Here is a 24,970-nt window from a genome sequence, read left to right as displayed (position 1 = left end):
TTCTTTTAGTTTAACTAGGAGTTCTTCGCTTGGCATTGTTTCAATGTCTGGGTGCGTTGTGTAGCTGGCTAGAACCGGCCACGTGGCTCCTGGTCTACCCAGTGGACTGTGCTTGGTGATGTGATTTTGATGTTTTAGGGCGCCATTAAACCAGAGCAGGTGCTCTTGGTAAGTTAGTGGGATTTCAACGTCCTCGAAAGGAGTGTATATATCCTGAGGTTCCTCTATTTTGTAATAGTGGAAATCTTTTGTCACAGCGTGGGCTGCTGGAAAATGTATCCATGAATAGAATACCTCTGTCTGCCGGTACTCATGTGCCTCTATCACGAATATGACCGTACCACCTCTTGGTGATAGTCCATTTTCTAGAAGTTTAAGAGTTACAGTTTTTCTTATATTGACCGGAATGATTATAGCATTCGGGTCACCTTGCTGGAGACTTGTGTCTTCCTCTAAGAGTTGAGTTGCTAGTGCTTCTCTATCTCTTTCTTCTTTACTTTCCGTCATTTTATTGACTAAAAATGTTTTTGTTGCAGATCAAGTTTCAAGGAAACAAAGATTAGGTGCACAATATTTTGGAACACCGTATCCTTCAACGTTGACTAAACCAAAAACTAATACATAGGATTCTCATCCTACTAAGTTCCGGCGGATATTAACCTTTCACCCACTCCGGACGTCTATTGGAGTTTTTACGGGAGAAAGGGGTCTGTGTGAAAAGCACGACTGAGTTACTCTAGTGTCTTGCATTAGATTATCGCCTTACCAAACGTTGGGTGCCATGTAGTGTAGATCCTATATTCCCAATAGGCTCTGCGCATTGGAATAACATAAACAGCAGTGTAGACGTAGGAGTGAGGTCATCTAGGTCTCTACTGACTATGTTAGACTTAATTAGTTTTTCCAGCTAGCTGAGAGGTCACTAGAAACTTTCTCGAATGTTCAGGAAAGGGTTAACCGTCCTGATTTAGACAAGAAGGGATTAGTTTCTGACAACCGCATAAACATGACAACTTTGCTCCCTCAGAATAAAGAGCGTATCTCTAGAGTCGTGTGAAAACAATACACAGCTATTTCACTCAGTCAATCGTGCATACTTAATTTTACCAGAATGCAGAGAAATAGAGAGAAGGGCGTTTTCAAAAAAGGTTGTTATTTATTGAGCAGTCTTCTTTCTCATGCAAGAGAAATGAATTGCCACAATTGCAATACTTATCATAAAGTAAAGTGCGTACAGTAAAAGTAGTATTATGAAATAATACTGTAAAAGCATTAATATAGTTTCTTAGCCATATGATACTTTAAAATGGATAAAATATATACATACATAAAAATATTGACTAACAAACTCAACTGGTGCTTCTAAGCGCCTACCCCGGGGACCTGACCTAAGCCAAATACGTGGGAAGGAGTAAGTAAGTTGCAGTTTTAAGTTAAGTTAGGTTTTTGCCAAGTATCGGAATCAAGAATTCTCTCTAAGGTTTTAATCAGCTTCGTACCTTGGTTATAAGAATGAAGGAGGTCTTGTATCTCGTTTCTCTGGACTCGATCTCCCAGCAACCCGCGAGGGTGACTTGGGAACACCGGAGCTGGATTTTCTCGGCTGGAGAAAAAGACAGCGTCTCTCTCAGTGCGTCGAGGGGAGGGGCGTTTTCCTTTGGCTCTGGCAACAGCTGGGCTCTCGGACAAGTAGAATGTCACTCTGCTCCCCACCACCGTGTGTTTGCTTAAGGCAACGTTAGTATATTTATACCTGAAAGGTGCCAGGTTTGACGTAAGGTTGGACATAAGACGTCACTAAGAACTAACAGTTCTTTCTGGACTCCAGGAGTTCTTGTGCAAATCAAAACAAAAGTAGGGGGAATTCCCGGGCTGCTGGAGGCTTGGTTTGTTTAAAGAACGCGTTGTGCTTTCTAGGAGTCTATGGGAGTAGCCTTGCCATGCTTTGGACTGCATGGGCTATTACTAAATATGGATATGATTCTTATGCCTTTATAAGGATACTATTTATTATAATCACATAAGGGCATGAATCGGGAATATCAAATTAGGGTCCTAGATAGAAATACAACACAATGCTAGACTCACATATCAAACTCAACTATGGCATGGCACCTGGCTGAAGGAAGTGTCCTCGCTCATCGGCTTCCGGGCCTGGGACTCTATCGGGATCTCTCAACTCTGGGATGTATGTGCGGGGACCCACATACGTTCCTTTGCCGACCTACAAAAATCCTTTGCCCTCACAAACTCACAATTCTATGAATACCAACACGCCCTTCATACCCACATACACCACACGGACCCCCTCCCGGAGTTTAACCCACTTAAAGCTAAAATTCCTATAGGTAACCTGGAACGTGGAAAGTATTTGTTCTGGAGGTAAGTTCAAACAACTTTAGAAGTGCCACACTCCCCAGCTCTAGCTCCAGACACACTACAGAGGGGCAGAGACGCTATTGTGAATGGCAGGTCCAGCCCTATTCAGGTGACTACTTCTCCCACCACTCTAGCCAAGGTAGACTCATCAGGATATGTGGGGCACACCTCCGCTCCCTTTATGACTGTCTAGAGTGAATGCACAAAACATGCCCTGGTTAGTCTAAACCAGATGTTGATTGGAGTCAGGCTGTAAAGCACAAAGATTCATAAGCACACAGAAATGCCCACTTCTAAAAGTGGCATTTAAAAAATAGTAATAAAAAAAAACAGCCTTCACTAATAAGCAGGATTTATCACTACTATTCCAAACATCTCAAACATGGCACTGCTATCCCCTTTCATAGTAGAAATTACCATTGAAACACATATCAGGGAATTTCCAATGCAAACTTACAAGAGGAGCACCCTCACAGAAGTGAGAAATCAAATAGGATGTAGTCACTACTAGGACACGCCCCACAACAAGGGCACATGTCCTATCTTTTACCCACACTGCACCCTGCCCATAGGGCTACCTGGGTCCTACCTTCGGGGTGGCCTACATGTAGTAAAAGGTGAGTAACAAACTTGGCAAGTACTTTAAACGCTAAGTCACTGTGGCAGTACGCTGTGCATGCAGGCCTGAACAAGGTTTGAAAGGTTACTTCTGTGGGTGGTTCAAGCAGCGCTGCAGGCCCGCTAGAATCATTTAATTTACAGGCCGTGCGTATATGGGATACCACTGTACAAGGGACTTACAGGTAAATTAAATATACCAAACAGGTGTAGACCAATGTTACCAAGTGTACAAGAGAGTGCACATGCAATTTAGCACTGATCAGCAGTGGTAAAGTGTCCAGAGTCATAAAACCAACAAAAACAGGTCAGAACAAAATACAGGAGGAAGTCAATCATTTTGGGATAACCCTTCAAAAAGGGCCAGGTCCAACAGTATTTATTACCATTTTAATAATGTGTGTGCCTGCTGCGCTCGCAGCAGGCGAGCTGACACTACTCTGTTATAACGAAGGAGCCATTGATGTGCTAATATGCCTCCTAGGTAAAACACTTCCAACTGTTATTCTTTGATCCTCTGTAAAGTTGCATTCCTCGGTAAAAGAAATCCTGAAATGGTTCCAAGAGGTTCCAGTAAAAGTTTTGGAAAAGACTACATTTTTGTTTAGATTTCTTTCTTGCAATCATTAATAAATGGCTTTAATGGACTGTTTATCTTCTGAAAAATATATTTTCCTACTCACTGTATGAGGTATTTAGCTGTGCCATAAGAAAGCACTGGGATATATTATTGAAATTAAACCCCTATAAAGCAAATAAAAAGTTAATTCTTGGACGGTTTAAAAAACCTATTACAAGCACAACTCATTGGTAAAGTCTGATTGGTACTACATATTTTATAAAATATAGTTTGTTTAAAGTTAAGTTTTGCCTGCCTAAATCCTACAGAAGCCCATTTCCATTTGTTTCCAATCGTCACCAAGGACCTGAATGGTTCCTTGATGAGGTGTGAACTTGATGCCAGAGCTGAGATAAAGGCCTTGAGTGTGGGGAAGTGATCTGTTCCTCTAACAGGATGACCACATAGGCAATCCCCAGGAGCTTAGTTATCTTCACAGAGGCCTAGCCTGTCACAGGCAGTTATAGTTCAACCTGTCCCCTCTTTTGTCCATCTAGCCTTCGAGACAGCAATCCCAATGTGAGAGAGTTTGCCCCCAGAACTGATTTTGAGTGACCACAGTGAAGTTGTTGATCATTTCCCTGACCCTACCTGTAAGGTGTGCACAGGAGCGCTACACAGTGGAAGAAAGGTCGTGCCGTGTTAAATGTAGGTCAACACGGTCACTCTGCAATTTATTTTTAGTAGGGCACACAGTACCTACTGCAAAATTGGGTAAGGTTACCTTTAAGAATGTATTTCCCTGTTGGTTAGGGTAGGCACCAGGAGTCACTTCCACGCACAGGCTAGTGCCAGGCATATAGGTGGCAGTGCTTGGCATGCTCGGCAGGACACTGGCACGCTGGTTAGAACACTACTGGACCTGTGGAAGCCAGAAGAAAGACTGCACCTGCTTTTGAGGAGACTTGAAAGCTGCTCTAACTTTTTAACCAGGACAAAGAACAAATAAGTGGGCTCCAATGAACAGTTGGCTGACCTCCTGTTAAGCTACAGGGACACCAAAGGTGCAAGAAGCCCACTTTCCTGGAAGACCCCAGCTGACTAGTTTCCACCAACTCTGTCCTGGACCTTACTGGTGTCTTCTATTGGTGCCAGTCATGACCCTCAATTACTGGTCCTGATGTCCTAGGACCCTTAGCTGGTGTCTGTGTACTCCTGCCTAAATTCAAAAGCTGGGAGTTAGAAACCTATTGTTAAATTTCTGCCTGGAGAACAGTTGTGGGACTGGATCAACCAGTCTGATGATCCGTGAAGGTTGCATTGCCAGTGAACCTGCCATCACCGAAGCGCTTGCTACATTCTTCTCCACAGCAGCAAACACGATTCAGCGGGCACAATGCCAACCAGTAGCCGATGATGTTGAACCCTCTTTGGCTACAGCCTGCAACCTTGCCATGCTGATGAAATCCGAAATACAGAAGAGTAAGTTCAAAGGTAACAAGTTTTGTAGCGTTCCCTGAGCACAAGAATATATACGCTTATCTGTAAGGTTTACAGGTAATATCCATTCAAACAATGATAGTCCATATCTATGTATCCAAGTTTTGAAAAAGTCCTTATTTTATTTTCTCGATCCAGATGATCACGAAGACTTGTAGATATAGCAGTACAGTCTTGATATAATTTACAACAGCCAAACGCCAACACGTGTTTCGTCAAGGGGCATCACCCAATGACTTCCTCAGGGCTGAAACAACAAATTATACCCTATTATGATCCCCATGAAATGGGGAAACCAAGACAAAATAAAGAATACCACCACCAAACATTACACCAAGTGTACCAATTAGAGGTAAAGGAAACCTCATACCAAACAATAAGCCATATCATGAAAAATAGGAAAAGGAAAGAAAAAAAGTGCCCAAACTAAGTAGGACTGATTCCAGAAAACGTGACAATCTGACAGAACCCTGTGACATAGGTGAAAGAAAACTTGCAATTTCTATATTATATTTCCCAGTGGATTGTTTTATAAAGGTCCGTGATATCATCTGTTTTGACTTACAACTACAAGTAATAACAGTTTCATGGTGAGTTTCAGTTATGAGCTTAATACAAGTATTGGGTCTTTTGTTTTTTATACACACCTTAGTAAGGGCACTCATCTGATATCTGTTTGCATCACAAAATTAAATGGATAGCGTGCTTGGTCTGAATAGGTGCTCGTACAAAGGCTCCTTACCATCTTGTCTTCTCTTTTGGACCCATTGGCATGGTTTCTTTCACCTATGTCACATGGTTCTGTCAGATTGTCACGTTTTCTGGAATCAGTCCTACTTAGTTTGGGCACTTTTTTTCTTTCCTTTTCTGATTTTTCATGATATGGCTTATTGCTTGGTATGAGGTTTCCTTTACCTCTAATTGGTACACTTGGTGTAATGTTTGGTGGTGGTATTCTTTATTTTGTCTTGGTTTCCCCATTTCATGGGGATCATAATAGGGTATAATTTGTTGTTTCAGCCCTGAGGAAGTCATTGGGTGATGCCCCTTGACGAAACACGTGTTGGCGTTTGGCTGTTGTAAATTATATCAAGACTGTACTGCTATATCTACAAGTCTTCGTGATCATCTGGATCGAGAAAATAAAATAAGGACTTTTTCAAAACTTGGATACATAGATATGGACTATCATTGTTTGAATGGATATTATCTGTAAACCTTACAGATACGCGTATATATTCTTGTGCTCAGGGAACTCTACAAAACTTGATATTGTGACAAGAATTACCTTGTAATTTACTGTCTCTTGACAGCGGTGGGTGGTAGCTTTGTCTGTGGTTCCCTTGATGCCCCTTTGAGATAGTAATCTGTAGATTTATTGCTGCATAGGCTATGCGCTGATAATACCTCACCACCTATTCCTTAAAGTGTGCTTTATTTAGAGGTAACTGCAGGCTTAGTGGCTCACCACTGAGGTTTGTAATTAACCAATACAATGTGTTCCAGACAAGAAAGAGGAAAAGTAGCAGAGGACTTGTTTAAAAATCTGAATGCAGGAGTCTATCAATAGGGCAGTAAATCCGGGTAATATTAAACCTAATGAAGGACTGAAAGCCAAGTTTATTCGATTGGAAAAGCTAAGGAAGACTGAAATCTCCAAGTGGTGGGATGGTGCCACACTAAAGGAATATCAAAGATTGGAGCGAATTCCTAGGGGGCTTCGCTCTCAGATATTCCCTACCTACGATGACTTGGAGGAAGATTTGTTGTTAATTTGGGAAAAGGAACTAACTGAAAATTCAATGAGACTAATGAACATTCTAATAGAGAATGCTGACAGAAAGGTTCTTAAGGCAGTTGAGGAGGTGGATAAACTTGAGAAAGAAATTAAAGACTTAAACATGGAAGATGTAAGCAAAAAGAATGATACTATACTAGAGGACATACTGACCAAATATGAAGAGGATATCAAAGCTAGAAAGGCACATAAGCTAAAAAGAGACGAGACAGATTACTGTAGTGGTAGGATATTTACTTTTGCCAAACGGTTTGATCATTTGGTGAAGCAAGATTTACAGAGAACAGCTAGTAAAACCTCTATCATGAGTGAACGCAGTTCGACATCCACCAGTGCGGTGTCTAGTTTGGGAGAGGGTGGAACAGGAGAGGGTGCAACAGGAGGTAGCCCAGGTAACAATTTTTTACGAGAAATAACAAGAATTCGAATGGGCAACAAATATCCCCTTACCAAACCCAGAGAGGAACGTCCAAGACAAAAAGAGGATGCAGAGGGAGAGGCAGGTCCAAGAGTGAGGGAGGGAATGCACACTCGCTCCTGGAACAAGGGCAAACGCGAGTAACTCCTAATGATTTGGGTATTCAGGTGATTAATCTATCTAATGAAATTCTGTCAGAGGATATGTTATCTGTATTGAGTAAAGGTCTTAGCTTTTGCCCTACTCCAGTATTGGATATGTCTAATGTCAAAATTGACCTGTATAAGTATATTCGTAACCTAAAATTAAAAAGTATTTTTCTTCCAATTCTGTGATTAAAGAAAGAGTAACCAAACAAACTACTGTGGGCAGTCAATCTATCCAAGATATCCATGATACTATGTTGTTGCTGTCCATCACAGAAAATGAACATGATCCGCTTACTCTGCACCAGGTGCTTGATGATTTGGAAGTTTGCTCAGATGCTAGTGAAGACAGTGGCTTGAAACCAAAATCTAGGTGGTCTCCGCAATTACCTGTTGGTAACAATATTGAGGTTTTTAACCGTATTGTACTTGATGAACTTGACAAATGTGAGGTGTCAATAAAGAAACAGAGTAAGAATAATGTATATATGCATAATCTTACCAAGGGAGAACAGTTTGCTTCAAAACAACTTAGAACCAATGACAACATTATTGTACGTGAAGCCGATAAGGGCGGAAACATTGTTGTAATGCAAAAATCAATATATGAGGCAGAAATTTTGAACCAATTATCCAATACTGTCAACTATTTGAAACTTCCCAACAATCCGATTTTCGAGATAACACGAATTGTTAATAATGAATTGAAAATCTGGCATATTGGGGGGTTACTCAATGATGATGAATATGCTTACCTAAAAATTGATAAACCTCGTTATCCTTGTATTTACACTTTACCAAAAGTGCACAAAGATTTGGAAAGGCCTCCAGGTAGGCCTATTGTGTCTGGTATAGGGGGCCCGATGGAAAGGATTGCAGAGTTTGTGGATATCTACCTGCAACCTTTTGTGGTAAATCTGGCCTCCTATATCAGGGATACAAAACACATTCTCAATATTCTTTCTGATGTGATCTGGGATCCCTCAATGACAATGGTGACACTAGATGTAACTTCGTTATATACGAATATACAGCATGAACAAGGGATGGAAATGTTAAAAAAGTTTCTATACAAAAGACCAGCTGAGCTATTGGATCATTCAAATATGCTATTGTCTATGTCAAACTTAATCCTTAAACATAATGTTTTCTTATTTGGTAAGGACTGGTATCGCCAACAATGTGGAGTGGCGATGGGATCCAAATTTGCACCTTCATTGGCCTGCCTTTTTATGGGCGGTTTCGAGGCAGAGCATATTTGGGGGCCCTCTGGATCAAGGTGGCAGGAATTTATTGTTTACTTTGGTAGATATATTGATGATTGCTTTATAATTTGGACAGGTTCGGATGAGGAACTGATGAGCTTCTTTGAGTATATGAATAATAACGAGTAGAACATGTCATTCACTATGTCATCTAGCAATGGGAGAATTGTATTTCTTGACATTGAACTGTTTGTTGAGGAAGGAAAAATTAACAGTGTATTACATAGAAAAAGCACTTTGCGTAATTCAACACTTTTTGCCACTAGTGCTCACCCAAAGGCGCAGAAACAGGCAATACCCTATGGGGAGTTATATAGAGCACGAAGAAATTGCAGTAAGGATGAAGATTTTCTAACATGCACACAAGATATGGAATCGAGATTCTTGGCTAGGGGCTATGATCATGACATCTTCAAAAAAGCTAGGGAAAGATCATTCAAACTCAAGAGAAAGGATACATTGAAACCTAAAACGAGAACTAAAGATAATGTACAACCAATCCGCATGGTGACCAATTATCATCCATGGTCTTACAGAATATATAATATCCTAAAAAAACATTGGCATTTGTTAACATCAGATCAGGTCATCAGCCAATATATTTCCAAACAACCCTGTATCACATACCGTAGGGGTACTACATTAAGGGGAATAATCAGTCCCAGCTACCCCACAAATAAGGGTAGGGGTCGGAATTGGTTAAATAACTTGAACTGTGGCTCATTTAAATGTGGCCGATGCAGTATGTGTAGATTAGCGGAACAGGGGATTAAGGAATTTCAACATAACAACTCGCCAATCTTTAAAATCTATCAACACATTCACTGTGGTACTAAATATGTTGTATATATCATTAAATGTAAGTGTTCCAAAATTTATGTAGGCAGTACAATTAGATGTCTTCGAGAACGTATTGCTGAACACTTCAGACCCTTAAAAAATGTTGATGGGCGATATCCTTTAGCTATCCATGCATGTGAATGCCCTAGCCAGGGAATCAGTCAATCATTTTCCTTTCATGGCATTGAAAGTATACCAACTGATGTCGGAGGAGGCAACAGAGAATTACGGTTGCGTCAATGTGAAGCGCATTGGATACTGAAGTTACGTGCAGTTGAACAGGGAATTAACATTGATTCAGAATTGCAATACTTTTTGGGAAGATAATGTGATTTACCAACATCTCGCTTCAGTGCTAACTGTTATAACAAACTCATAGGAGGAGATTTAGTATATGGGCTTCTTCCCAGTACTGCTAAAAATGAGGATCAAGTGTTTTTTATTTCTATGTCAAGTATGTATATGATGTTAAGTGCTGACGTGTATGATCAATATCAGCATACATGATTATATATGCACAGTACATGTAAAAAGTTAAGCTTATTATGCAATTGTGGTTATGTTTCGCACATATTAGTGTTGACTAATCCTCTTTCCTTTTCTTCCACTGGGGCTGCCTTTATGCTGTCCTTTTTCTGTTTCTACTCTATTCTAATCTTCTATTTAGACTGCCTTAATCTAATTCTTTGTGTCTAGATATTTCTCAAACCTTTGCTGAGAACAGAGCAATATTAAGGAATTTGAAGTTTTACTGTTTTAGCTTTGTTTAAAAAAAAAAAAAATATATATATATATATATATATATATATATATATATATATGTTTATCTTGAGTATTATTATTAGCAGGACCACTCTAAAATGGCGCCGGCGGTAGTGTGCTAATGGCCGGTATATTCCAATTGTTTAAGATTAGGTTCGTTATCTAACGATTTTGTCCGTTGTTTTCCGCTACATAATATTTACAGGATTGCTAACATAATATACTAGCTTTTAAATATACTTGTTGATGGCCGCAATTATCATCGGCTGATGGACCGAAAGCACTGAGTTATTCTATGCAGTGTGCTGAGTCCGTCTTCGACATCAGTGCTGTAGCGTTAGTATTTAATACTCATTCAAGATGGCGCGGGCGCAACACGCCGGACTAACGATGAGGATTGGGTACGTGAACCCGAGGTGAGTGTATTTTGAGGTTTGCTCGATATTAGTTAGAACGCATATGCCCGCATAATTGGAGATATAGTCTCGAGTTTCTTTGGTTGCGGGGGATAGGGTCAGCATACCGTTTGTACTTGATACTCGTACATGCACGTGTAATTGGGCATACTGCAGAGACCTTCATAATGCTAATACGAGCATGATTTTGGGCAAGCCTTGTAGCGGTAAATCTGCACTATTAAGCGATAATTGGCTTATGCTTAAACTATACCTATAGTGTCAATACAATTTAAATTGGATATCTCATTGGTAAACAATTGTCTGCTCGATGTTGGTTTCTAGATACACTTGACGGTTCCAGAATCATAGGCCAATATTGCCTGTCGCTTCCAAATGAGAGGATTATATTGTTGAAGACACTAGTGAGGAATATACTTGCGAAGTCATTTGAAGGGTAAGAGAATTACTGTCTTGACCAAACGTGGCAATTGTTCTTAGAACTTTGTCATTTTTAGTGACATATAAATTTTAATATTGAGACTATTTCTAAAACTTGCAATTTCTATATTATATTTCCCAGTGGATTGTTTTATAAATGTCCTTGATATCATCTTTTTTGACTTACAACTACAAGTAATAACAGTTTCATGGTGAGTTTCAGTTATGAGCTTAATACAAGTATTGGGTCTTTTGTTTTTTATACACACCTTAGTAAGGGCACTCATCTGATATCTGTTTGCATCACAAAATTAATTGGATAGCGTGCTTGGTCTGAATAGGTGCTCGTACAAAGGCTCCTTACCATCTTGTCTTCTCTTTTGGACCCATTGGCATGGTTTCTTTCACCTATGTCACAGGGTTCTGTCAGATTGTCACGTTTTCTGGAATCAGTCCTACTTAGTTTGGGCACTTTTTTTCTTTCCTTTTCCTATTTTTCATGATATGGCTTATTGTTTGGTATGAGGTTTCCTTTACCTCTAATTGGTACACTTGGTGTAATGTTTGGTGGTGGTATTCTTTATTTTGTCTTGGTTTCCCCATTTCATGGGGATCATAATAGGGTATAATTTGTTGTTTCAGCCCTGAGGAAGTCATTGGGTGATGCCCCTTGACGAAACACGTGTTGGCGTTTGGCTGTTGTAAATTATATAAAGACTGTACTGCTATATCTACAAGTCTTCGTGATCATCTGGATCGAGAAAATAAAATAAGGACTTTTTCAAAACTTGGATACATAGATATGGACTATCATTGTTTGAATGGATATTATCTGTAAACCTTACAGATACGCGTATATATTCTAGTGCTCAGGGAACTCTACAAAACTTGATATTGTGACAAGAATTACCTTGTAATTTACTGTCTCTTGACAGCGGTGGGTGGTAGCTGTCTGTGGTTCCCTTGATGCCCCTTTGAGATAATAATCTGTAGATTTATTGCTGCATAGGCTATGCGCTGATAATACCTCACCACCTATTCCTTAAAGTGTAAGTTCAAAGGTAGGCATCTTCACTGGGCCCAACACCGATCAGCATCCTTCCAAAGTCAATAACTTCCTAGGCAAGATCTCCTGACTTTTTCCACTTTGTCAACAGCTTCTAAGCAAGTAGTCTAGGAATCCCGGGGCGATGTTTCTCACCCAGCAGGGAGCCTAAAAGGCCTTGGGCCCCAAACCTGGTCATAGGCACAAGTCTAGCGTAGCTTCCTCTCCTCACAGAGCCTGGCTGGCTGCCTGGCAGATGGCAATTTTTGGGTTCTCAAACTCCCTTTCTAATAGTCCATTGCCAGAAACCAAAAGTGATTTAGAGTCTGAGTCTTTGAAGTTTATGTTGGGGGACTGCTTCATTTGAACTTCCCACTCCTTCGTCCTTTGGACACAGTCTACCACAGCAGGAGCGACTCCAAAACGGATATCTCTTTAACACAGGCCATGGAAGTGACTAGAGTTCACCCCTGGATGTCAGGCACAGTGATATCTGCACCTAGCGGTTAGCCAAGGGTCACAGCCCTACTCTTTATGTTTCCCTTATCAGCCCCACCTCCTTCCTGAGATGTGCCCAAGCCCTTCAACTGTGACCTCTCCCTAAATCAAAAAGCACCCTTTGGAATTTACGGGGAAGCCTGACTCTCCCTTTCTCCAGTGTGTGTTCCACCCAGCCTACAGGAATGCAGCAATATACAAATCTGTCCGGGGGATTCCACTCCCTCCTGCTCAGGTTTTACTACGCAGGCCTGAGTTTCATGGAACCCAGGGCCATGCATATGTTGTACTATTGACAGGCACACATACACCCAGTGCATGTATACAGCATCTATACACTGCACAGCACTGTATTCTCCCTGTACTGTACCACTAATAGGCACACAAACACCCAGTACATACATTTAACATGACCGCACTGCACCGCATTACATCCTCCATGTAGTGCACCACTCACAGGCACACATACGCCAGCATATGCATTTAACATGCATGCAATGTACAGTACTGCATTATCCTTGATTTGTACCCTTCCCATGCACACATACACCCAGCGCAGATAAACCATTCATACACTGCACAGCCCTACACACCAAACCAACATAGAACCAGGGGTGAGTTAGGACACAGCAGCGGAACTTTAGAATGAGTGAGTCTGTAGACATCACTCCAGTGACACACGTTAAATAGAACCTGTTCACTTATAGTGATCACTAGATGGTGTGCTGTCACCACCGTACTTGTGCTGCTTAACTCTTCCCCCTTTCACCACTAAGATGGTAGTGCTTTGGGCAGCCCTCCAAATCCAATAAGACCACAATCTGTGAGACTATGTCATGGTGCACACACACATGATAATTGTTTGCCTATGACAGCAAAGAACAATTTACTAACCTCCGGTAACGCCTTTTCTGGTAGAGACAGGATCTAGCCGCATATTCCTTACCTTAGAACTCTCCCCAGGTGGGAGACTGCATTAGGAAATATTTTTCTGCAGTACCTCTGTGCATCGGTAGAGGGCATTGTGCAACTCCGTAGTGAAGTCAACCACAGGATGTGATGTCGGGAGTCCATATATAGCTCCTCCAGACACCAGACACCCTTACGTCAGTTTCTTCAGTGACTACACTGCGTGCCAAAAACGCAGCGTAACTTACAGAAACTGGCAATGGAAACTGTGTGCCAATAAAGAGATATATATCTCTCTCTCAATACAGACAAATTGGCAAGGAGGAGTATCCCAATTTTGAGCAAGAGAATATCTGAATATCAAGTAGGATATTGTAGGTAGGAATAAGTTAGCTCGCAGAACAGGGAAAATGGGAGGGTTGATAAGGAATCTGCGGCTAGCACCTGTCTCTACCAGATAAGGGGTTACCAAAGGTAACTTGTTCATCTGACAGACATTTAACCACATTCCTTACTTTAGAATTAGATACCAAAGCAAAATCATGCCTGGAGGAGGGCCTGCAAACTGATCAAATCAAAATCCCTGAGCAGAACTAGCCAGTGTCTAGCTGGAGCATAAGAAGACAGAAGAGACCAGCCACTCTAAGGCCTGAAGACTAGCAAGAAATTGCTCTGCAGCAAGAAAACTGTGTTTGGAACCACAGGTAAAGACAGCAGAAGATAGAAAAAGCTACACTCCTGGCAGAGGAAGAGAAATGCGTTTGAAGACAACATTCTACCCCAACCTAAAAATTAGTGCACAGGCACGACAGAACACGAAACAGGTTTGACCACGAGGAAGGGAACCCAAGATAGAAAGCAAAGCCACTGAGCTATAGCTCCTCACCGTAGGAAAACATTATCATAGTGAAACTGTTTTGTAGACACAGAAAGAAGGGAAACCATAACCCATGCACAAGGAAGAGCATGGAGCAATACTCGATCAAGGAGACTGCAAGCGCAACAGCTGTCTAGATGCAGAAACTACCAGAGACCAAGGTAGCACCTCTGGAAGCACCCATAAGATACTCATATGGAGACAACCCTGGTAATTACATATATATATATATATTTCTCTATACATGTCAAATATACATACACTCACCTATATATTGATATAAATATAATATAGATGATATATACATATGGAAAAGACCCAATTATGACACAATAATGTCAGAGAGAACAAGAGTACTAAGTCAAAAATAACTTTGTAACTGGAAAAGAAAGGGAAAGTGTGGGAAGAATCTCATACAGAAGGCAAGAGCGTCCACTGACACAGGCAAACAAGGCCTACTGACAGGTGGAACTGCAACAGACCCAGAGGTTTGTCTTGTGAAGGAAGACTGTAGGTTGAAAACCTTGCTAGAAAAAATTCAAGACCTGCATCCGTGTTCATAAAAACCTAACACCGGGAAGATTAGAATAGAAATGCTTCAGAAACATCCGATGGTGAGTCAGAAAGAGGAGGACCTGGCTGGGCTATCAGAGAAGATAGAGAGGGTCGATTCTCGAACAAGGTCACAGTACCTAAGAAGCAGAAGTGCAAATAATAGCATGTATGAAAAGCTGAACCCAATAGGGTACAGAACATACAAGAAAATAGGTATGGAGTCCATGAAAGAGCGTGTCTACATGAGACCGGGAACAGAAAAAAAGTGCGGGAAGTATTAAAAGAAAATAAAATCCTGCACAATACCACAAATGGAGATTGCAAAAAGTCTTCAATATACACCTGTATATGAAGAAAAAACTACTCCACAGCCTTCAATGGAAATGAAGAAACAAGAGGAAGGAAGGAATGAAGGAAGGAAGAGAAAGAGCTAAATCAAAGCAGGACTGGTACAACTAATCCTGAATGGCTAGACACATATGTACGTTCTGTGTAGGAACAAGAGAAAACCGCAGAGAAAAGAGTGGTCGAAAAGGTGAACCAAGTCCCTGGTGAACCACTCTTAGACATAAAAGCCAAGGGTCAAAGAGCTGAACAACAGTCACCCCACAAAACCAGGAATATATGATGAGGACCGAAGAATAAGGAGATAGTCTCCAAAGCGAAAAGACAGACATTGGTCTGCAAACATGAAGCAGCTAAGAGAACCCGGGTGGCTATACAAGAGAGCAGGCCCTTGAGATGATGGACTCACAGGGGGAGTCGGAGCAACTGCCACAATCTGAAGACACAAGTAGAAAAAGGCATGAAATAACGTTGTCCCATTTTCACACATGAAGTGATATATAAATATAACTTACTATATACAAATATAACATTGTATTACATTTGAGGGTAGTTTTCCTGTTTTTTTTTTTTGTTTTTTTATAACAAACAAGCACCATAGGTACCCATAAAAGGAGGGTCAAGGCCATCCTGTCCAGAATGTCAACAGCAGCCTGCTAAAGAAGTGCAAGACGAACTGATGGGACACAAGATACCACAGGGAAAGGACTATACTACGTGTCCCAAAACGTCTGCACAAAGCGAGCAAATTACCATGATAATAATTACTTGCATGAAGCCTAGAAAGAAAAAAAAAACCAATACAATCAGGGATTAAAACCCACTCAGGGCTATAAAAAAAATGCTCTTAGAGCGGGAACTACAATCAGTCTTTGACAGTTCGTAACTAAAAAATAACATCTGCCAAAGGCAGGAACACCTCCTGGGTGCCACTCGAAAGTGGAATGGTTAAAATAAAACGGAAACCAGGAGCCTCTCAATGGAAAGAAAGAAAAACTTACCCGGATTAACTAAATCCATCGGGAGCTAGGAAAACAAATCCGCAGGTAAGGCTGACTGTCCGGAAACTACTGTAACGCAGAGTCAGCATAGATGAGGAACAGACGGGCGCCACCAAAGAGCATGTTAATCAAAATGGCTTGAACAGCCTCCGAAAACCCTGAAGTGCGCAGCCAGGCACTGAAGAAGCCATAGCCCAACCTACAGAGTTTGTGGTATACATACCACATCAAAATGGTTAATTTAGTTGCTTGTTTCCCATCCCCTAATGACAGGGCAACATCGTTCAAGGTCTCATCTGGAAGGGAGGGCAGCAGACATGCCAATAAATCCCACAATGTGTGGTAGAAGCGTCCGAGGATGCAAGAAGCATTGAGGGATTGTAGGGCAGAACAAGTGGAGGAGAAAATATGGCTGCCACAAGTGTCTAGTCTTCGGTATTCTCTGGGGCATAGTAGGAAAGGAGTTGAGATTTTGGGCGGCCGAGGCGGCCTGTACCACAAAACTTTGATGAGTAGAGTGCCGGAGAAGACAGGGTGCTTCACCTGAGGCATTACAGTGTGCCTATCAGGTTTAGCCTAAGGCCCCAACAAAATGTCAAATAGAGTTTCACTTTAAAAAAAGCACCAGCTCTACTCCTGTTTGGCCCTGATGGAGGAAGCCAAGTAAGGGATCAGTTGTCCTTTCCACAGAAGGAAGTGGCAAATCCAAAACCACAGAAACTCATCTGAGCATGTCAGCCAGAGAAGAGCTCACCTCTAGAACGAGGCCAGGAGGGGAAAGGAGGCCCAAGGCTCGGTAGGACTCCAAGCCACAAGCTTCACCCAACTCAGTGAGCCAGCTGTATTCCACAGGAGGTTGGGCAGCATTATAGGTGGGGTAGGGAAACCCCAATTCCTCTCCCACACCTCCAAAATAGTGTTCCTCAGCAGGAAAAAACAGTAGAGGCTCTACAGAGAGCTGAGGAAAAGTGTCTGAGACAGGCGGCTCCACCAGCACCGCATCCGACACCGAACTGGCAACATCTCAGCATCGGGAAGGGGAAGTAGTGTGGTATCGAGCAGTGCCAATTGCACGGTTGTCGAAACGGGTTGATCCGACCAAGGCACCAAATGTGATAACCCAGAAGGCCTGTGCATCGTTGGCAAAATGGATTTGAAATCTGAAGGCCAAACTGAGGCTGCGGGTGAACCTGGGGGTGTGGACACAGTCACAGCTCCTCACACCTCCTTCGGGCCCAAGGGCGCTCCAGGGCAAGGTGAAGACCCAAAGATAGTATGACGAGAATGGTAATATTTTTGCGTCAGAGTCGCTTTGGCTCCAAGGAAGGTAGGGAGGCGCAGGGTAGACTTGTGCACCAACTCTTCCACAAAGATAGGGAAGAGGCCTTATGTGGCGGAGTCGGAGGTGCCGCAACTTCGACTGCCTGCGTCATGACTTACCTCAAGATGTTGATGGAGAGTGACGCCTAGGAGAATGCTTCCTGGAAGAGGCCCATGGGTGGTCTGTGGAGCGTGAAGGAGACTGAGGTCGGCAAGAAGCCTTGGAAGACTGCAACAACGGCGCTGCTAGGAGCTTCATTCGACATTCCCTCAGCGCCTTTGGGCAAACGGGAGTCACAGTCATGGTGCTCCTGCAGGCACCACATACAAATAGAATGAGGGTCCGTGGCAGACATTGGTCAACCACAGACCTCACAAGACTTGAACCCGGAGGACACAAGAGATTGTTTAAAAGTACACTGTTCCGTTTGAAGAAAACGTCGGGTAGGCCTAAAAACGGCTTGAGGAACCGTTTACTGGGTCCGCGTTGAAAGCGTGGAAAAGAAGAAACTGATACCACCACATTGGAAAGGGCTATATATGGACTCTGTCGCTGTCACATCCCATGGTCATTACTACGGAGTTGTGTGATGCCCTCTAGCAACGTGCAGAGGTACTGCTGAATTTCTTTTATGGATCTATTCTGGCGCCACAGGAGAAATCTAAGGTAAGGAATCTGCGGCTATATGTCTTTATCATACAATATGCATTAGGGATCCAGACAAGAGTACAGTAGGGCATTCGGGCAGGGATGCATGTCCATTACCATGCAGATGACTTTACTGTCCTATACTGGCTTCCTAACATGTAACTTACCTCACCAATGTTTGGGTTCCAACACAGAATGCGGTTGTCTTTGGCACTACTAAGAAGCAGGTCTGGGTCTGCTCGGCACCAAGAAATTGATAAAACTCCCCTTGAAAAAAAAGAGCAAAGGAACATTGGTCAACCCAAAACATTTCTTAAACAGAAACTTAACTCTATTCTGTTGTATATTTAAATTAATACATGTTTCTCTGTACGGTACAACATTTACACGCACATCAACTAATATCAAGATCCTACTCCCAATAACTGAACTGAAAATGACTTATTCTCAGGCAAATTAGCACAAAAACAACTTCTTTGATCCACATTTAACTTTCAGAGAAATAAAGGCATAGTGAAAGCATTCCCATAAGCAGTATGCCATTCTACGCAACGCACATCATAACATCTCAAAACATAAAGCTTACATTTGCAAATCAATCCGTTTCAATGGCGTTCAGAATGTGCCCAACATAGGTTCTGGCACCTGGAACCAACCAAAACAATGTGCCTACCTACTTTCTACTGCCTGGATATCCCCCAAAGGTAAGAACGGAGTTCAGCATTACTTACCTTGTGTGGCTCTCAAGGACCTTCAAAGGAGAGGTCGCAAATCGGAGGTCCCACATCTGGATGACGGGCATGCGATCATCTTCAGATGAGAGAACCAGCTGAGTTGCAACTTCTGGGTGCCACATCATTCCTGAACAATGCATCTGCAGAGTGCAAACAAAGGGCACAGAAAAGTAAGAACATACATCTAAATATAATTTTGAACTCCTTAATATTAATAATTTAAAAAAGCGAACTGACAAGTCTACAAAAAATTCAGAACTGTAAAGATGAGAACATTCGGCTTTCACTTGTTGCAAGGAACCTATTAGTCTATAAACTACTGAGCCTTAAAAAATGATCCTGTGCTCCAAGTTTACCATGTTTCCTCACTGCGAAAACTTTCATATTTGTTATCTTCAGCAGAGGGGGGTTAATATTTAGCTTACAAATCAGAACTACATATAAATACACTTCATAGTACAGGTGATGAAAGAAAAAGACATTTGCACCTATCCAGAATTTACACAAATAATAACATATTAATTATAAACAAGGATGATTGTGAAGAGAACCTTTTAGAACATACAAATTGAAATGAAATAGTATGCAATTCTAAAAGGGCTAGTATTGTCATTTTCTTTATATCAGACACCTTGTTTAACTAACTACTGGAGAAAGTGGAGATAGCTGCAGAAGGAATAGTTTAATAATTCCTTTTTTGTACGGATAATAGCCAATTTGGGGTTATAATACCATCAAAGTCTTAAAACCATAACGAACCAAGACTAACCAAGAGAGATAAATGGCACTTAAGAAACTCTGAAACATCTTAACTTTCATTTATCTTATCATTTAAAGTTTGGGGCAGCTTATTCCTAGCATGTTATTATTCCCAACAAATTGAGAAAGTAATGTAGGGAATCGAAATTTGCCTAGCTTACGTAACAGTAAGTATCAATTCTATTAAGGACACGGAGGCGAGGATTATGCTATATCTTCCTTCGCTTTATTAACATAAAGACTCCACAGCAGCTTAGGAAAAGATATATAATAGTAACAAAAAATGCTTTAAGACCTAAAGCATTTGACGGAACGTTCAACAGATCAAAACAACAACTCCCAAGAGTCTCTTTGTATAATGACAGTCCATAGTCCTTCCACTCTGTCCATCACCGCTATAAACCCGGTCTTCTCTTCCTCTTCCTCCCCTTTCTTTGCGCAGATCACGCTTGAACCTCATTGATCCTGCTTAGCACCCTCGTTGCCTGTCGAAAAAGAAACAGCGTAAGCGAGGTGTCCCAGGGATGCAACAATAAGGCGAGGAGCATTCAGTGACTAATACAGCACAGACAATGTAAAGGAAAACGCTTTACTTACTGCCATACGGGTGGGTAGAAACACCACTGTGTAGCCTGGGTGGGATAATCCTCGCCTCCGTGTCCTTAATAGAATTGAAACTTACCCTTACGTAAGCTAGGCAAATTTCGATTCTATGTCAGGACCGGAGGCTTCAGATTATGCTAGTTCAAAGCTTACTTACCACCAACTGGGCCAAATCCACCACCGGCTTAAAATAAAACCTCTTAAAGGTGGAATCCGAAGACCAATCCGCCGCTCGCATTAGGTCCTCCAAGCGAGCACCCACCGAGAACGCCTTAGAGGCCATGGCCCCTCTGGCAGAGTGTGCTCCAAAGAGAGTAGTATTGATGCCTGCTTCCTGCATGACCCACCGCACCCACCTAGCGATAGTGGGGGGGGGGACAGCTTTGTGTGGCTTCCGCAGGGCAATCAACAACTGACGTTCGCCCGGGGGGCGCAAATCCAAGGTCAGATCTTCATATGCTTTGAGGCATTGCACAACACACAACTTGGGAGTGTCAAGAAAGGCTGGATAGGAAATGGATCGCGACGACGTTTTTGTGCGTCGGCCCACGGTAAAAGTGACCCCATCCGGGGAAAAAATGCGTGCAGATATATCCAGCGCGCGCACGTCTGAGACGCGTCTACAAGAAATCAAACATAACAACATGGCCAACTTCGCCGACAGTTCCTTGAGGGACAGATAGGAGTTGGCCGGCCAGGACAAGAACAAGTTCAGAACCAAATTGACGTCCCAAAGGACGGAGTACCTGTGTTCCGGAGGCAACGCGAGACGAATAGCCCGCAGGAGCCGGCAAACAAAAGGATGCTCCCCTACTGGGTGGCCATCGATGTTGTCATGGCCTGCCGAAATCGCCGATCAAATGGCATTGATCGTTCTATAGGCCAAGCCCTTGTCGGCTAGGTGAGCCAGGAAATTCAGCACGGGAACGAGGCCTGCGACCAAGGGATCCAAATCCCTTCGTAGACACCAACGCATCCACTTAAGCCAAGCGGATCTGTAGCGCTTCGTCGTACTATCGGCCCATGCTTTGGAGAGCAAGTGTTCAGCAGACCCCGAAAGGCCTGGGAGCGACCAGCGTCTCCTGAGAGCCTCCATGCCACGAGGCGGAGAGAGCTCTGCGTGATGAGAGGATGCGGTTCCCGATCCGGATTTGTCAGGAGCAGTGGAAACAGGGGGAGTAGGATTGGAAAATCCCAAGAAAGTTCCAGAAGAACCGGAAACCACACTTGAGACCTCCAGAGCGGTGTAACCAACACCAACTCCGCTCCCTGGCGGCGTATTTGGGCCGCTGCTCGCATTATCATGGAGAACGGGGGAAACGCAAACGGCTGTTCCCGACTCCAATCCTGTAGAAAGGCGTCCGTGGCCTCCGCCAGAGGGTCCGGCCTCCAGCTGAAAAAACGCAGCAGCTGGTGGTCGAGACGGGATGCAAACAGGTCCACCGAGAAAGGACCCCAGAGGGTTTGTAACCACCGGAAGACCTCCGGGTCCAGCTTCCACTGACTGGCGTCTCTGAGGTGTCTGGAATGCCAATCCGCTACTTGGTTGGCCTGACCAGGTAGATATTCCGCCGTCACCGCAATGTGACGCGACAGGCAGTAGTCCCAGAAGTCCTTTGCCAGATCCGCCAAAGCGCGGGAACGAGGACCCCCTAGATGGTTCACATAACGAACCGCCGAAACATTGTCCATCCGCAAAAGGACACAGGCCTTGACAGAATCCTTGGTCCAACAACGGACTGCGAAGGAGCCCGCTAGGAGTTCCAAACAGTTGATATGCAATCGTTGTTCTTCTGAAGACCAGGCGCCGCCGGTGGAGAAATCCCCGCACCGGGCGCCCCAGCCCGACCTGCTGGCATCGGACTCTATGACCAAGTCCGGGGCCGAACCGAAGATCGCCCGACCATTCCATGCCTCCATGTGAGACAGCCACCAGGACATTTCCTCCTTCACTTCGTCCGTGAGGGGGACCCACTGATCGTAACTCATCCCACGACGTAGGTGTTGCGCCTTCAGACGCTGGAGCGCCCTGTAATGCAGGGGGCCTGGGAAAATCGCCTGGATGGAGGACGACAGAAGCCCTACCACCTTGGCGATATGGTGCAAGGAAGTGCGATCCTTTGCGATCGTCTGTCGAAGCAGGTGTCGTATTTTCGCGACTTTCCGACCCGGCAGGCTCAAGACCGCCTGCACCGAGTCCACCACGAAACCTAGGAAGGTGATCTTCTGAGTGGGAACCAAAACCGATTTGGAGCCGTTGATCACGAACCCCAGTCTCTGGAGAAGGTGCACGGCCTGCCGAAGCTGACCCGCCAACACCTCCGGGCACTGCCCCAAGAGGAGGATGTCGTCTAAGTACACCAACATTCGGACCCCCTGACTTCTGAGAAACTCCACTACCGGATGGAGAACTTTCGTGAAGCACCAGGGGGCCGACGACAGACCGAACGGCAGTGCGGTGAACTCGAACACCCTGTCGTTCCATAGAAACTGAAGGAAACGACGATGCGGGGGATGGATGGGGACGACTAAATAGGCGTCCTTGAGATCCAGTCTCACCATCCAGTCCCGAGGGAGGAGCACGTCTCGAAGGAGGTGGATACCCTCCATCTTGAAATGTCGATAGATCAACCATCCGTTGAATTCCTTGAGATTGATCACAGGTCTCTTGCCCCCATCCGTCTTGTCCACTAAGAAGACATTGCTGAGGAACCCGTGTGGATGGCGCGTTGATAGACGGATGGCCCCTTTGCGGAGCAGTTCGGAGACCTCCCCGTCTATCAACCGCGCGTCGGACTCTGAAAACACCATGGGACGTGGGGGCACCGCTTGCGTGGGCTGGTCGAAGAATTCTATGTGGAACCCACGTACAGTTTGCAAGACCCAAGCGTCGGCAGTGAGCAATTCCCACTCCTCGTAGAAGGTTGCCAGCCTCCCCCCAATTGGAACTTGATCCAAACAAAGTACACTTACCGGAGGCATTCCCTTGTCCAGAGTTCTTCCTAAACCCTCTGCCGCCGAAGCGTTGCCCTCTGGTGGGGTAGAAGTTGTTAAAGTTGGCTGAGGTCTGGTAGTGGCCTCTGCCGGAGCCTTGTCCTTTATTGTTGGCTTGCTGGCCACGGCCGGCCGCGCGGCCCCTAAAGCGACCGGCCCCTCCGGAGAAACGCTGGTGAAACACCCTTTTAATGCTGGATTGAGCCTTGTCCAGTGATGTGAACGTGTTCACAAATTTTCCCAGCTCTCGGATAAAGGGCTCGCCAAAGAGGCCTCCCTGGGCAACTGCACCCGCCTCCGACGAGGCCAGGTCCCCCAACTTCGGATCCAACTTTATCAAGAGCGAACGCCGCCGCTCAGTAGATAGGGCGCAGTTGGCGTTGCCCAAGAACACGATCACCCTCTGGGCCCAATTAGAAAGCACCTCCGGTGAAATGACGGTGCCATTTGCCTTCGCCTTCTCCGCCATATCGAGGATCTTCGTGGCAGGCCCCACCGCATCCAACAGCTTATCCTGGCAGGCTCGCAAGGACCAATCGATGCCCTTCCTGGGATCTTTCATAAATTTTGCCAAGAAGGTGGCCATCTTGGCATCCAACTCCGGGGTCATGGCCACCTTACCTTCCAAAGTTGGTCTAGGGCACTCCCCACGCAGGCAACCCCTTGCCTCCTTCTCCAGCGGCTTGCGCAGCCTGCCCGCTACAAACTTCGCCACCGTCTCCCCCGGTGTCCAAGCCGCGGAGCGGGGGTGGACGATCTCGTCCGGGTCCAGCATGCCCGACTCATCTCGTGGCATCTCCTTGGCCGAGGGCGCCGGAAGCCAGGATCGGGTCGACTCACCGTCGTCGTCGGTGTCCGGGGAGTCGTACACAGGAGAGGCGGGGGCCGTCGACACGTCCCCTGAAGCACCCGGATCCGCCAAGGGAGCAGGGGGCACTGCCGTTGCTTTCGCCAGGAAGGCGTCCCGGAGACGCTCAAACGCGCCCCTGTCCACTCCTTGGGCCTCCGAGGATGGGCCTTCCCTACAGGGCCTCTTCGGTGCGGGTGGCAATTCCCCGGATGTCCCCGGGAGTTCGGGGGCCGGAGTCACATGCGCGGACGCTAGCTTCGCGGTTTCCTCCACGATGCGGGCGGAGAGGCGGTCCTCCATAGGCCCTACCACCTCCGTCACGCAGCGATAAATCAAATTATCCACTGCCGGGTAGAATTTGTCGTCCTGCAGGTAGGAGTAGGGTTCTTCCTCGTACTCTCCTTCCATCCTGAAGCACAGGAGTAATTCCGGGGCACCCTGGAGGGCGTCAGTCGAGATAAGTCTCGGATATGGGCAGACCAACTGGCTGCGATCACTTTGTGGGCCAACTGACGTGGCAGGTGGGGCTGCACCAACCCCCCAGCGCGCAGACTCTCCTCGCCGGGACCGAGTCTCCGCACCCCTCAAGCGCGCAAGCCACACACAATCAAAGAGGTGCACAAAGTTCACCCGAAGGCGTTTCTCGCGGTCAGCGCCGCAATACAGACCCCAACGGGGCGTCAGAAACAGGGAGGTACAGACCCGGAGCA

The 24,970-nt window shown here is 44.6% G+C and overlaps 1 protein-coding gene across 1 annotated transcript in view; it reads right to left on the bottom strand.

Annotated features, from left to right (window-relative positions):
* The window catches only part of SEC31B (SEC31 homolog B, COPII component), a 1,335,991-nt gene that overhangs the window by 1,142,944 nt on the left and 168,077 nt on the right, over positions 1-24,970 (bottom strand). Inside the window, exons 3-4 of the mRNA XM_086922250.1 lie at positions 19,052-19,194; positions 18,488-18,587 (exon numbers count right to left, since the gene is read on the bottom strand). Of these exons, the coding sequence (XP_086778376.1) occupies positions 18,488-18,587; positions 19,052-19,194 (243 nt within the window). The remainder of the gene's footprint in view (positions 1-18,487; positions 18,588-19,051; positions 19,195-24,970) is intronic.

The sequence above is a fragment of the Lissotriton vulgaris genome, chromosome 5 (assembly GCF_964263255.1).
Source record: "Lissotriton vulgaris chromosome 5, aLisVul1.2, whole genome shotgun sequence".
In the NCBI taxonomy this organism is placed as follows: domain Eukaryota; kingdom Metazoa; phylum Chordata; class Amphibia; order Caudata; family Salamandridae; genus Lissotriton; species Lissotriton vulgaris.
This window is presented reverse-complemented; position numbering and strand designations above follow the sequence as displayed.